General features: G+C 38.5%; 1 protein-coding gene across 1 annotated transcript in view; it reads right to left on the reverse strand.

The window, feature by feature from the left end:
* The window catches only part of LOC126922908 (uncharacterized), a 50,316-nt gene extending 40,412 nt beyond the window's left edge, over positions 1-9,904 (reverse strand). Inside the window, exon 1 of the mRNA XM_050735850.1 lies at positions 8,154-9,904. Coding sequence (XP_050591807.1) covers positions 8,154-8,256 — 103 coding nt within the window. The 5' untranslated portion in view covers positions 8,257-9,904. The remainder of the gene's footprint in view (positions 1-8,153) is intronic.
* Positions 9,905-12,360: the final 2,456 nt, after the last annotated feature.

The raw sequence follows: 12,360 nt of genomic DNA on the forward strand, positions 1-12,360 counted from the left end.
TCCTCAGCTTCTCGACGCGATCCGCGATCGATATATGATCGATAGATGGATGGCTACTAGTCGAACGGCATTTCTTCGGAGAAACGAATGTTTTTCTGTTCGTTGGCGTGTTCTTTGCGCGAGAAATCACGGAAGACGTCAATTCTACGCTCCAAGACTCGTCGAGCCTCGATCGATTGCTTTACCGAGTGATCGACGATTATCGAAAATGATCACTTGCAAACCTCGCTAAGTCGGGTAACCGAAGGAGATCAACTTCGCCACGCCTGCTGTTTTAATTATTCTCTCGTAACTGGAGCGATCTTCCAATCTAACCGCTGCTTTAATATTAATGAAGCAACGAGGAAAGAGCTTTGCAGTACTTTGCTCGAGAACGAATATATCAAAACAGAGAAAACATTGCAATACACTTTCATATTATATAAAATCATCCTTTCAATTTTTATGTACTGTGTTATATATTTTCGAACGAAGGAAATAAATTTTGCAATACCACGATGCCACAAACATTCAATGTTCATATTTTGTGACATATATCTTTATACATTAGCGTGATGAGTAGGTTACGAATTTTTATGCAAATTTATATTTCTGTGAACACAGTTAGTGAAATAGGATTGAAATAAAACCCATAAATTAAAAAATATATATATTTTAAGATTTAAAAGGAAAATAAAGATCTTTAAAAATTGTAGAAATTCGAGATTTTTGTATGTTACGTGTATTTCTAAAATCAGGCATCGTTCTCCTTTCTTTAGGCAAGCTCGGAAGCAGATGAAAGTGAATTATTGAAATCGCCCACCATAGCGGCGCCCACGTTCCTCTGAAACACCTGTTTACCTACGAATAACACCGCAAGAGGAATCGTTCCACTTCCTCTGCCCCCGTTTTCCACGACTTTACAAACATTTTCAATCTGCGCCGCGCGTTTAAGCGCTGTTCACATGGTTCAATTTGAATATCACCGCAGTTTCTACTATTCGAGGAGAAAATTTTAAGCTATACCTTTAACTATATTATACTACCTTATTTAAGCCTTGGCGTATAAATATGAATTTTTATTTATGTGCTTTATTTCATACTGTTTACCACATAATGTATTTCAATTGTTTTTCAAAAAATTGATGATAATTTTAACTTAGTATTTTCGAACACTTCATAGGAATTTTTTAAAATTTTCTTTAGACTATCTTTAGATTATTTATTGAAAGATCGCCACACATACGAACGACCCACGTTTGCAATTTAACGCCGCATTCTTTCGCTCATTTTCAACCAATTCTATTTTTCCAACGTTAACAAATATCTCAAGATTGAACGCAATTTTTCGTTTGTCGACATAAGAACAAGATTTAAATATAAAAATTCCAAGATCGCAGCCAGATTAAGAGTATAAAATGAAATATTACACGAGAGATAATTTTGCTCTTCCTTCAGCGAATAAATCAGTCCAAGTTTAATCTCATTGTTCTCCTCGCGGGACGTGTGTTTGGTTACGCACAATGAAGAGCGCTCTACGGACAGCGCAATGATATAGAGAACCTCGAATGGTAAATGGCACGACCGGGTCGACTATTTGAATCCCGAATACGTGTAAAAGAAGACGGTCGAGCATTTAGTGAAAGGCAGAACGCGCGTCTTTCGTGGCCGAGATTCGATTCGATCGACGAACCTAAGTCACGGTGTCGTTCCTCGCGATTTGCAGTCGATCCTCTTCGCATCGTTCGCCATGTCATTTGCACGATCACCTCCGTGTCCTTTTTATTTACACCCGCGTTCATTTGCAGTGGCTACAAAAGACCATTCTATTTGTTGCTTAATTTGTTACTTAATTTAGGACCCAGTATGTTAAATTTTATATCATTAGTAATACTTTGATATGGAATGACAATGTGGTATTATGGCAATAAAATGTAGAACCGGATAAGAAAATGCTTCCCTGAGAAATAAGGTTATATGTGCAATTACCTTTTGATGACATTGTACGTCACGAATAAAATTTTATTAGGAAAATAGAGGAGCTCGTAACAAGAACAACCTTCGTTTCCCTGACTTTTTAGATAATGACGTACTCCAATTGTCAGAAGACTCGCAATACGCTGGAATTAATATTATCAAAAATTATCTATATTTTGTCTCACGATGAATGAAACATGTCGAATGAAAATTGACTGATTCTATAAAATCATTTATCAAGATTCCGTAATTTCCTGGTTCAATTAAATACGTTTCTCGTAGCTTCATATACTTTTCTATCTCAGATAACTTTTATCAAACTTGTGTCGAGCTTTATCAGTATAATAGTCGAGTCTCATTACATTATCAATGTTGTTTAATATCCATAAAAGATTTCTAGAAAACATTGCAATATTTTAATGAGCTACTGCAAGAACGGATGTACTCGTGGCAATTGTGTAATATGATGAATATACCAATAAAAAAATGGAAATGTATCGAATAAAAATGACAAGTGTGGAGGACGTTTTTGTTATGAATTTTAATTATTATATATCATGACGTTTGAATAGTAGAAAACGTGGTACATCTTTCTTTCTGTTTGTCGTTAAAGGACTTCCCAATGGTTTCTTGTTCAATAAAGGTCCTCCATTTTCCTTCAACAAGAGAAGCTTAAGGAATTAATTCTCATAAACGTATCAGCCGGGGCAAACTTCTCACAGGAGGATAGAATTGAGTTCATGAAAGGATTCGCGGACATTCGAAGAAACTCGACGAATGGGGATTAAACATTATCTTCGTGTATACATCTTAATCCCTGGTCGTAGCGGGTTTTCGTCAATGGCACTTGTGAACCGTGCTTAATTCGACGCTGTGACCTAAATTTCAATAGCGTGCACAAGCTGGCGTCCTCGCGACGCAACGGGAATTACGATACAGTACATTCTACTCGCAAATACCAATTCTGACTTCCTTAAATGACATATTCGACTCTTCCTTCAGACAAAGGATATTTAAGAAGACTCATTTGATATTATTCTCACACTATTTATATTCTACTATTAATCTAAAACTACTATTATACTATTAATAGCAATACTATTTAACATTTCTATTTATAATGAATATGCTTTCAAATCTATATGATCCAACTTTAAAGAATAGCAGCCAAAGGTATATAAAAAAGTGGGAATTTTGCTTGGTAAAATAATTCGCACGATCATATTATAGATCCGTTCTGATGCGTCAGAAGTGAGGAAATTCGTAAGGCATTAAACATTTTCCCTGAACAGGAAGAAATTACATGAGTCACGAAGATGCACAATGCGATAGTTAAATCTCACATAAATTTTTCGTTAACTAAATGCTACACTGGCATAGTCAGAAGACCGAAACTAACAAAAATTCGTAAGATTTATTAAGAACATAAATCTTCTCTCAAGATTATAATATTATCCTAAAAAGGAAACATACGTATGTTTCCTGTAATATCTGTCATATAAAACGTAACGACAGTCAAAAGTTCTTAAACGTTGTTATAAATGGTCCGAAACGATGAATAGAATTTGAAGATCGTGAAAATTATCAGATTCGAAGGGACAGCATCTCGAATTCGAGATAGATAAGAAAGTATAATCGTGAATAAAAACACACTTAAGTTTCCTACATTTGTACATTTACACAACGTGTTGAAAGTCAAAAGTTATTTCACGGTCATATCACACGATGAGATTTTCAAAAAAAATACTTAAATTTATCAAACTCGAAGGAGAAGAGTTTCGTCTTTCGAATTCAAGGTCGATAAGAAATTGAACCATCATACCGAAGCATACACGTCCGAAAGTATCGCGAAATTCGAGGAGAAACGTCCCAGTCGTGTCTCTTGTCAACGTGGACGTTATCGTGGAGGCCGTGTCATTGAGTTGCAAATTTATTTCACCTCGACCATTGGTCGGATATTTCATGAGCGACAATTTATTTACGGCAAGGCAACAGCCACTTGCGTACAGCCTAAAAAATCCGAAGATCCTGTTTCCCGGCTCGCACACGCGGACCTCGAAGTGTGAAACGTGTGTCACCATTTGCGGACACTCGTGCGAGTTCCGTAGGGTTCTTTAAGGGGACCCATTGGCTATTTACAAGAACTGCAAAGCCCCTCTGCACCACAAAGAACGCTCTTTTATGTCAGGACTCGCGTTTCGCGAAAAATCTTTCGAGGGGAACCGAAGAGAGGAACTGAAGATGCTTCGAAAAGTGAAATGCAAGGGATTCAAACTCCCCTTCTGCAACATCTATACACGGTTCGTTCGAACCTGGTCGGCTCGAAAATTCATCGAGAATTTGGAAAATTAGCGTAACGTAATGCCCTAGCATCTCGCATTCGCGTATAAAGAAACTTTCCCTTCGATTAACTCCGTTTCTGCACGATTAAGTGCCGAATTTATTGGGTCGACCATGTCCGGAGAAAAGTCGACGCTGCCGGGAAAAGTATTCTTTGTGAAAGTAAAAAATTGAAACCACTATCTTTTTGTAACGGTAATGCTACAAAAGTTATTGGGATACACGGGATGCTTCGAAGAGTTGCAGCCAAAGTCGAGGACCATGTGGTACTCGTCAGAAGCAAAAGTCTTGATAAATATGTCTCCATATGTCATTGGTTTTATAAAACATTTCCGAGATGAGCCTGTAATACCATAAGAGAAGAATCTTTTTATTGCGTGAATAATATTTTTTGCACTGCAGACAGCCGATCATAAATTCGTTCACTGCCATATGTCAACGATTAAGAGATTCAATATTGAAGGGTAATTTTCTAAATTGTGGAACATGGGAAGCAGGTCGAATTTTTAGATTTCAATTAGTTCAAAAAAAGTTTTACAAAAAACTGACGATAATCCCAACGCAAGTTATCAAAGGATAACATTCCAAGAAGGAACTGTTAGCCACATCATTGCGTAGAAAATTGTGCATGACCAGCTGATGTTTCCTTATCATATGCTCTTCGTATATAAATAATTCACCGATGAAGGTGTCGAATAATTATAATGATATGTGGACCCACGTTTATTAAAAGATTTTTACTTCTTTTGATGAGTATTATATGGTCCTGAAGCTTGAGATTTGCCTCCATAGAAACTAATATTACACATTTATTATAAATTCGTTTCCGTTAACAGTGCTATTTGACACGTTTCATTTCGAAAAGTCAGAACATCATTTGTAAATACAACAAGTAAGGAGTTAAAAATTGGAGAAGTTTCCGTTAGAAGAGAAAGGGTGTTCGATAATTGGTCGTACAGGGGGAGGAAGGCAGGTAGAAATTCAGTGTGGCGGCGTCAAAACCAGTACGGATACGTTGATAGACTCACCTGCTTTCCTTTTACTGTTTCTTGACCTGCCGTAAACGATGGAATTTAGGTACTCCACTTGTCAGTCACAATTAACCACACGGCGCAACAAGCTTTCGCGCGATCCTCCCACTTTTATCTCAACCCTGAACCTACGCGATACCCAACGGAGAACTTTCCAGTTATTCTTACTGATTTTTCAAAGTGATATCTTTCAGAACTCGGGATATCGTTCATTAAGCCACATATCGTGATTGGTATTTGAAATCGGATGATATAGATTAGATAAAACGTTACAAAACAGATACTACATTATTTGTCATCTACCTATAAACAAGATTAACTGGAAATCGTTGCGAAAAGTGGAATTACGACTAGCAAATGCAATTTGATTAATAATGCGTGTTATACATGCGCATGTATTTATAGAATTAAAATGATAGGACGAAAAGAATAGAATAAAATTCAACATAAATTTCATCCGGAACATCTGTTCTAAACTTTCACATACCTGTGTCTAACTACTGAAATAACCACATTCGGATCCTATTCGTCATAAACTACCTACCATATGTTACTAAAACAGATCAGAAACTTGGTGTGCCGCAAAATGAAATTCAGCCGTATTTTTACACAGAATGTATTTAAAAACGAAGAAAATCCGTTGAGGAGACGAAGAGTTTCCAGAATTTCGTTCGACCTCGATCGATCCATGGTGATTAAAGGTTCGTATAAATTCTGTCATCGAAGCCGGTGAAATTTCCTCGAGTGTCGTCAACCCTGACATTAAATCATGGACGGTGTCAGGGCTACGATCCCTCGGATCGTAGAGCTCGTATGCGGAGAAAAAGGAACGAGAAGCTTCTCGTAGTGGAAGCCGACGCTAGACAGCCAGTTTTCATGTTCCCCAGAGTGGATAACCGCGTAAAAGTATCCCGTTACCACGGTAGCCCAGATACCGGATTACGGAGCACGAATTGTCAATCGAATCGTGAGAGGTTGCGAGTTTCCGTTGCGGAAAAAGCCGACCATACTAGTCGCCCCGGGGACCGCAAGAATTTCGTGATACGCTTTTTTTATTATGCTAAGACAAGTGAAGGAATGGCGGCGCTTGGTGAACGGCTCGCGTTCTTCCTTTATATTCAGTGCGATATTTCTATGTTACATATTTGCAAAAGGTTCGCGGAGTATTAATTCTTTTAACGTGGGCTGAAATCTTTCTTCTCCAGTTACGGCATTTTCGCGAATATTAATCCTTTTAACGTTAGTTGGGATTTTTCTACTCTCTTCGTGACGTTTCTACGTTATTTGAAAAGAATTTCTAAATGTTAATCTTCCCAATGTCGATTAAAATGTTTCCTCTTTCGACATGACGTTGCCATGTTATTCGAGAAGAATTCGTGAATATTAATTACAATATTAAACGTAAAGAAGTGGTAAACATTAATATCATTCCTTTTGACGTTGGTCGAGATCTTCTTACTTTCCACGTGGCGTTTCTACGTTATTTGAAAATTCGCAAATACTAACACTTCAATATTAGTTGAAATTTTTCTACTTCTACGTCACGACGTTTCTATGTTACGTAAAAAGGCTTCCTGAATGTTAAATATTTTGATATTGTTTAAAATCTTTCTTCTTCTGCCACGTTTCCTCGTTATTTGAAAAGAATTCGCGATTGTTAATCATTTTAATTACGATTGAAATCTTGTTCTTTTCGTCACGACTTTTATATATTATTTGGATAACATTCATGAATATTAACCTATCTGTCGTTGATTAAAATCTTTTTTCTTTTGTAATGACGTTCCTACGTTATTTGGGAAATATTCATGAATATTAACCCTTTTATTGTTGTTTAAGATCTTTCTACTTTCGTCACGGTGTTTCCACGTTATTTTGAAAAGATTCATGAATATTAATCCTTTTATTGTTGATTAAAATCTTGCTTCTCTGAATTGGATTCACTTGGAATCGTTTGAAGATCCAAATGCGACAATTCGTATCATTCAGCTGATTTGTTACGGACATTAAAAATGGCATATCATATTTTGCACGATATTAATTATATTTATGTAACTGATTATGTAACGGATTACACGTAACAAATCATTCACGATAGAAAAATAATAAACCAAGCATTTGATAATCACAAGATACATAAACAATATTATCTGTAAATACAAGAGTTTCTAGTGCAAGATAAGCAATTTTTCAAAACCAATATACAGATTCAGAGCGTTAAAACTGCTAATAAACGTATTTCACCGTTATCGCATGATAAATCGTCAGAATATCACGCTAAATCATTCCCGTAAGCTATTAATCAGCGAGATACGTAAAACACCGGGTTTCTTTCGATATGAGGTTTATCCAGAAAATCGATAGATCCGATGAGCGAAACCCGCGTGTTTCAGGGAACGGTTGAACATTCACTTTCATTCGAAACAGCGCCTCGAGTTATGACCCGATAAGATGAATGTTGTAACAACACAGCCCAATGAATCATAACATCGATAATATAATGAGGATCGAGCATAGAAGGCCGGTGGTGAATGGTGAGTTTACGTCTTCGCGCATCCAATCGACTGGTAAACAACTACTTCCAGCCCAACTAACGCCATTAGAGTCACATTCAAACCAATTTAAACTCAACCGAACACGCTTGCCTCGTATCTCCAATAATTAAATTCCACGCGAAATCTTCAACCTAGAGGAGTTCAACGATCCCTAAAAACGTTTATTCTCAAGGCGAAACTCGTTTATCACGCAGGACTTCCTTGATATTATTAATTAAACACAGTCGAGACTAGATAAGATACAAAGCAGATCCGTTACGAAGAAACTAACCTCTGATTTTCGTTTCCTGTGGGTCCAACGGTGGAAAACGTGGGTGGTTCTGCTGTCCCGGTTTCTTCAACAAGACACCCACGACCTGCGGTGCCATCATCATCTTGACGAATCCTCTGTTTCTTTCTCCCCTTTCGATCAGTTTCGTCCAGTCATCGTCCACGATATTTTCGATCTTCGTTTCACTATTAACTCGTATATCCAAGATAAAAGAAAAAAAAAGGAACAACACCAACTTCCTTTTTCTCAAACGAGCCGAAATAAAAAAAGAGGAAAAGCAATTGAAAGGCCCCAAAAAAAGATTCTTGTTATCTGCTGATCACTTTTTTCACTGGATACTCGCCCGAGGATTTAATGCTAGGTCTGACTGGATCTGAAATTAAAGCGGACGGGGCCAACGTACGAGGCGCACACCGGGAGAGCAGCTGCCGATTCCGTTCAGTTTAGACCGTCTGTCGTTTTATTGGCCAAGGCGACGTGTCACTTTAGCGAGGAACGAGGCGCCAGACTCCTTTTCCACTCTCTTTCGGCCTTATCACTCTATCTAGTTTCTCGCGGCGCACGCGAAGCTTCACCTTATCGCGTGACCAAACGCTACAACGCACTGTACGATCGATTCAGCCTCTTTTTGATTCTATTCTCTCGTTTCATGTGAGCTCGCTACGCACTCTTTCCCTTTCATTCAAACTGCTGTTCGATTGATAATGTCCCACTCTCTCGACCTTTTGTCTCTCGCGATCGTATCACCTGTTGACACACGCGGTCAGCCTCAACAGAGCAGCTTTCGCCTCAACGGAGCCTCCACGTTCGACGACAATGGCCGACCGTAATACACAGCCTGCAATTATTGCAGCCAGATAACGCTTATCAAGCCGGCGCGTTCGCCTTCGAAACCGAGTTAACAAGTATCGCCGGTCAACTCCCTCGGTCTGCTGGTTTCTCAACTCCGAAAACTGTACTCTAGTTGCGTGATGGAGCCTTCAGTTTTAAGGTCAACTCTTTCGGCCCGCGGATTTTTCAATAACAGAAACGTTGATTGTGATTTAATTTCAGAATCCTCAATTTTAAGATGAACGACTCGCCTTTGGTTCGCCGACTTTTTAAACGCTTTAATTTAAATCTAATTTTAGAACCTTCGATTTTAAAGGTCTACAACTTTGGTTCACCGTCTTCTTGATAACAGAAGCTTCGATTCAAATATAATTTTACAATCTCCGATTTTAGTTCGGGCCAATTGCTGACTTTTTAATTCCACGAATCTTAATTATAGCTTAAGTACAAACTTCTTCACAGTTTCAGTACAGTTGAACGCAGAAACCTTGGACTCAACTGGCACCGAAATTTTAGTAATATGTACGCGTATACTTTAGTATAATAATTCCTTGTTGCGACGATATTTCGTAGAACAGTCTTCGTTTCACAACACTAGGTTTTTCGCTTGACAACCAGTTACGTACGTTTCCATCGAATCGAGGCTAGTTTCAACGACACTCGCAATTTCCATCACAGTCGCAATGTTCTGTACGTAGTTGCAAAAACGGAGGAATATATGGTCTGATTAATCCGATTTTCTCACCGAGTTTCCCCCCCAACCCCCCGGCGTTGTCAACGATCGTTCACGAGCCAGGAGGCTGTTTAATTAACGCGTCGATGAGGAAAACACGGACACATTTGGTCGCAATAGCAACGTAAAAACGATCGTTGTCGATCCAGCATGGCGCGCGCACGACCAACGACTAAATAGACGGCCGAGTGCATCGAGCTCGACTGCCTCGTGTTCCCCTTCCATCGCCATCCTTGGTTTCTCTTTCTCCCCCTTTCAGAATCAACCCTCTGTCGTTCTTCGTTCTGTTTACACTCATCCCTCGAGGATAGGAGTGGCACGCTAATTTTTCAACTTTCCTCTTTCACTCATGCGATAATACGATAACATGTATGAGATTGTTAAACGAGTCTCTTTGAATTCGATCATCGACTCTGTCTTTTGCAAGTTTCTCGATGTTACTTGTGAAATACGTGTCCAATTATACACGTAGCATCGAATTTCTGGAGGAATTTCTTCACTTGCACGAGTCTGTTTATTGGAAGGAGTTTCCTGAAAAATGTATGGATTTATGGGGTTAGTCGATATCTATGACTTTTGAAATATGAAAGGCGAAAAGGAATAATATTATTAAAATCCGAAATCAATTCATACGTTGGCCATTTCTAGAGTTGTGTCGATGTTGAATAAAAGAACGATTTTTACAAGTATGATGAGTAAGCTACGTGCATGTACGCAAATTTACATTTTTATGAACAAAACTAAAGGAACGAGATTTGTTTCGTCCTTTAAATATTATAATGAGTACTTTAAGTGCCGTGTAAATCTTTGCGTATTATTTGTGCATTTCGTACATATTTATTTGAATCGTAATTTCATAGTATGCATAAACATCCGCCGTGATTAAAATACATATATTGACAATCCTGTTATTTTTCAAACAAACTGTACATTTTCGATATGTTTCTGAAATCAATGGGGAATAGATGTAATGTACTAATCTTCAACTTCTTCCATCCTTCATATCGTATGCTAAGGTCTACGATACTGGTAATATGAATGGCGAAAAGAAAATATTAATTGTCCAGAAACTTTGGATTGGTTTAGTGTGCGACGAAACGTCATTCTTATCGGGCGCGTCGATAATGATACGAGATAATGAAACCATTGACGCGTTCTTGGTGAAACAATAGTGATAAAGTCGCAATACTTGGATAGCTGAAATTTGGCTCTTGGAAGTTTATTCTTACACCATTAGAGTCACGATTCACCCCCTTAGTATACCTACATTTAATCTTCTTATTTCCATTCGAATGAGCACCTACTCTGTTCTATTTTTCAAACGAGTAAAACTACGAACTTTTGTTGAAAGGACGTCAATAAGATCATGAATTTTCACTCGTGCAAGTTCGTATTTAAACCATTAGAACCACAATTCACCCCTTTAGTAAACCTACGTTTGATCTTCTTATTTCTATTCGATCGAACACGTATTCTTCTCTATCTCTCGAGCGAGTAAACCCACGAATTTTCGTTCTTACTCCGAGCTCGTGATCTCAATGGTTAAAATGTGACTCGTGGCAGTTTATTTTCAAACCATAATTTCTTTTACGATCATAATTCACTCTTTGGTAATAACCCTCTGTCTAATCTTCTCGTTTCCATTTGATCGGACACGTACGTTTTCCTATTTTTCGAACGAGCATTATTCCCGTACCTACAACTTCATCGTTCTTCACGTTGGATAAATATTATACATCTCTACTCGGTAGGCTTCTATCTGGATCTTGTTAAAGCGAAGTGTACTTGGACGTCAAGTGAATGGCCCGCGGAAATGGCTATCGGCGGGAACGCATGACGTCAAAACGTCTCAAGACCACCGTCTGCGAGTAACACGTGAAAAACGAAAAATACGGTGACACACTTTCACTCGTTGGCTCGCGCGGGCTACCTGCGAACGGGCCCCATTGAAGTTCCGTCTAATTACGTGCAAAACGACACGGAACACCGGATATCGACGGGAGGAAGGAGCTGAGTCACACCCTGATCACCCTCACTTTATTGGTGAAGCTAGATAAGGAATGGACGTAAACATACGTCAACTTGACGTTGCAAATATTGAATTCTAATAGAAAGTTGGGAAATTGGAAATGCGTTTACGATGTAATCATCGTAACTTGACTCATTTCTTAGATATATTTCAACCTATGAGTAGTATGTACATATATATATATATATATATATATATATATATATATATATATATATATGTCGGAGATGGAGAGACACCGGAGCCTTCCGTCGAAAACCGGGGAAAAATCCCTAATATTGTACTTTGGACTCCGCCATAGCCGTAGCTAAACAATCACCGCCCTTCAGCCCAATTGTAATTGCCTGCAATCTATGAGAATGAGTTTGGGTTCGAGGTGACAACCAGTCACCGAACGTAGCCGCGGTCAAGGGACGAACATTTTCTAACAAAGTCATGGAAAAGTCTATAGCCCTCCATAAAAAGAAATAGTTGTAACGGCACTCGACAGTAAGCACACTAATGGTTTCTGTCTCATGGCTCGCCATAAGCAGACCCTATTTTATGGGTAGGTCAATTGCCGGTTGTCGAGACATATTCGCAAAACATCTGCAGCCAGCCTAATGACCCGTCAT

The sequence above is a fragment of the Bombus affinis genome, chromosome 13 (genome assembly GCF_024516045.1).
Source record: "Bombus affinis isolate iyBomAffi1 chromosome 13, iyBomAffi1.2, whole genome shotgun sequence".
Lineage (NCBI taxonomy): Eukaryota > Metazoa > Arthropoda > Insecta > Hymenoptera > Apidae > Bombus > Bombus affinis.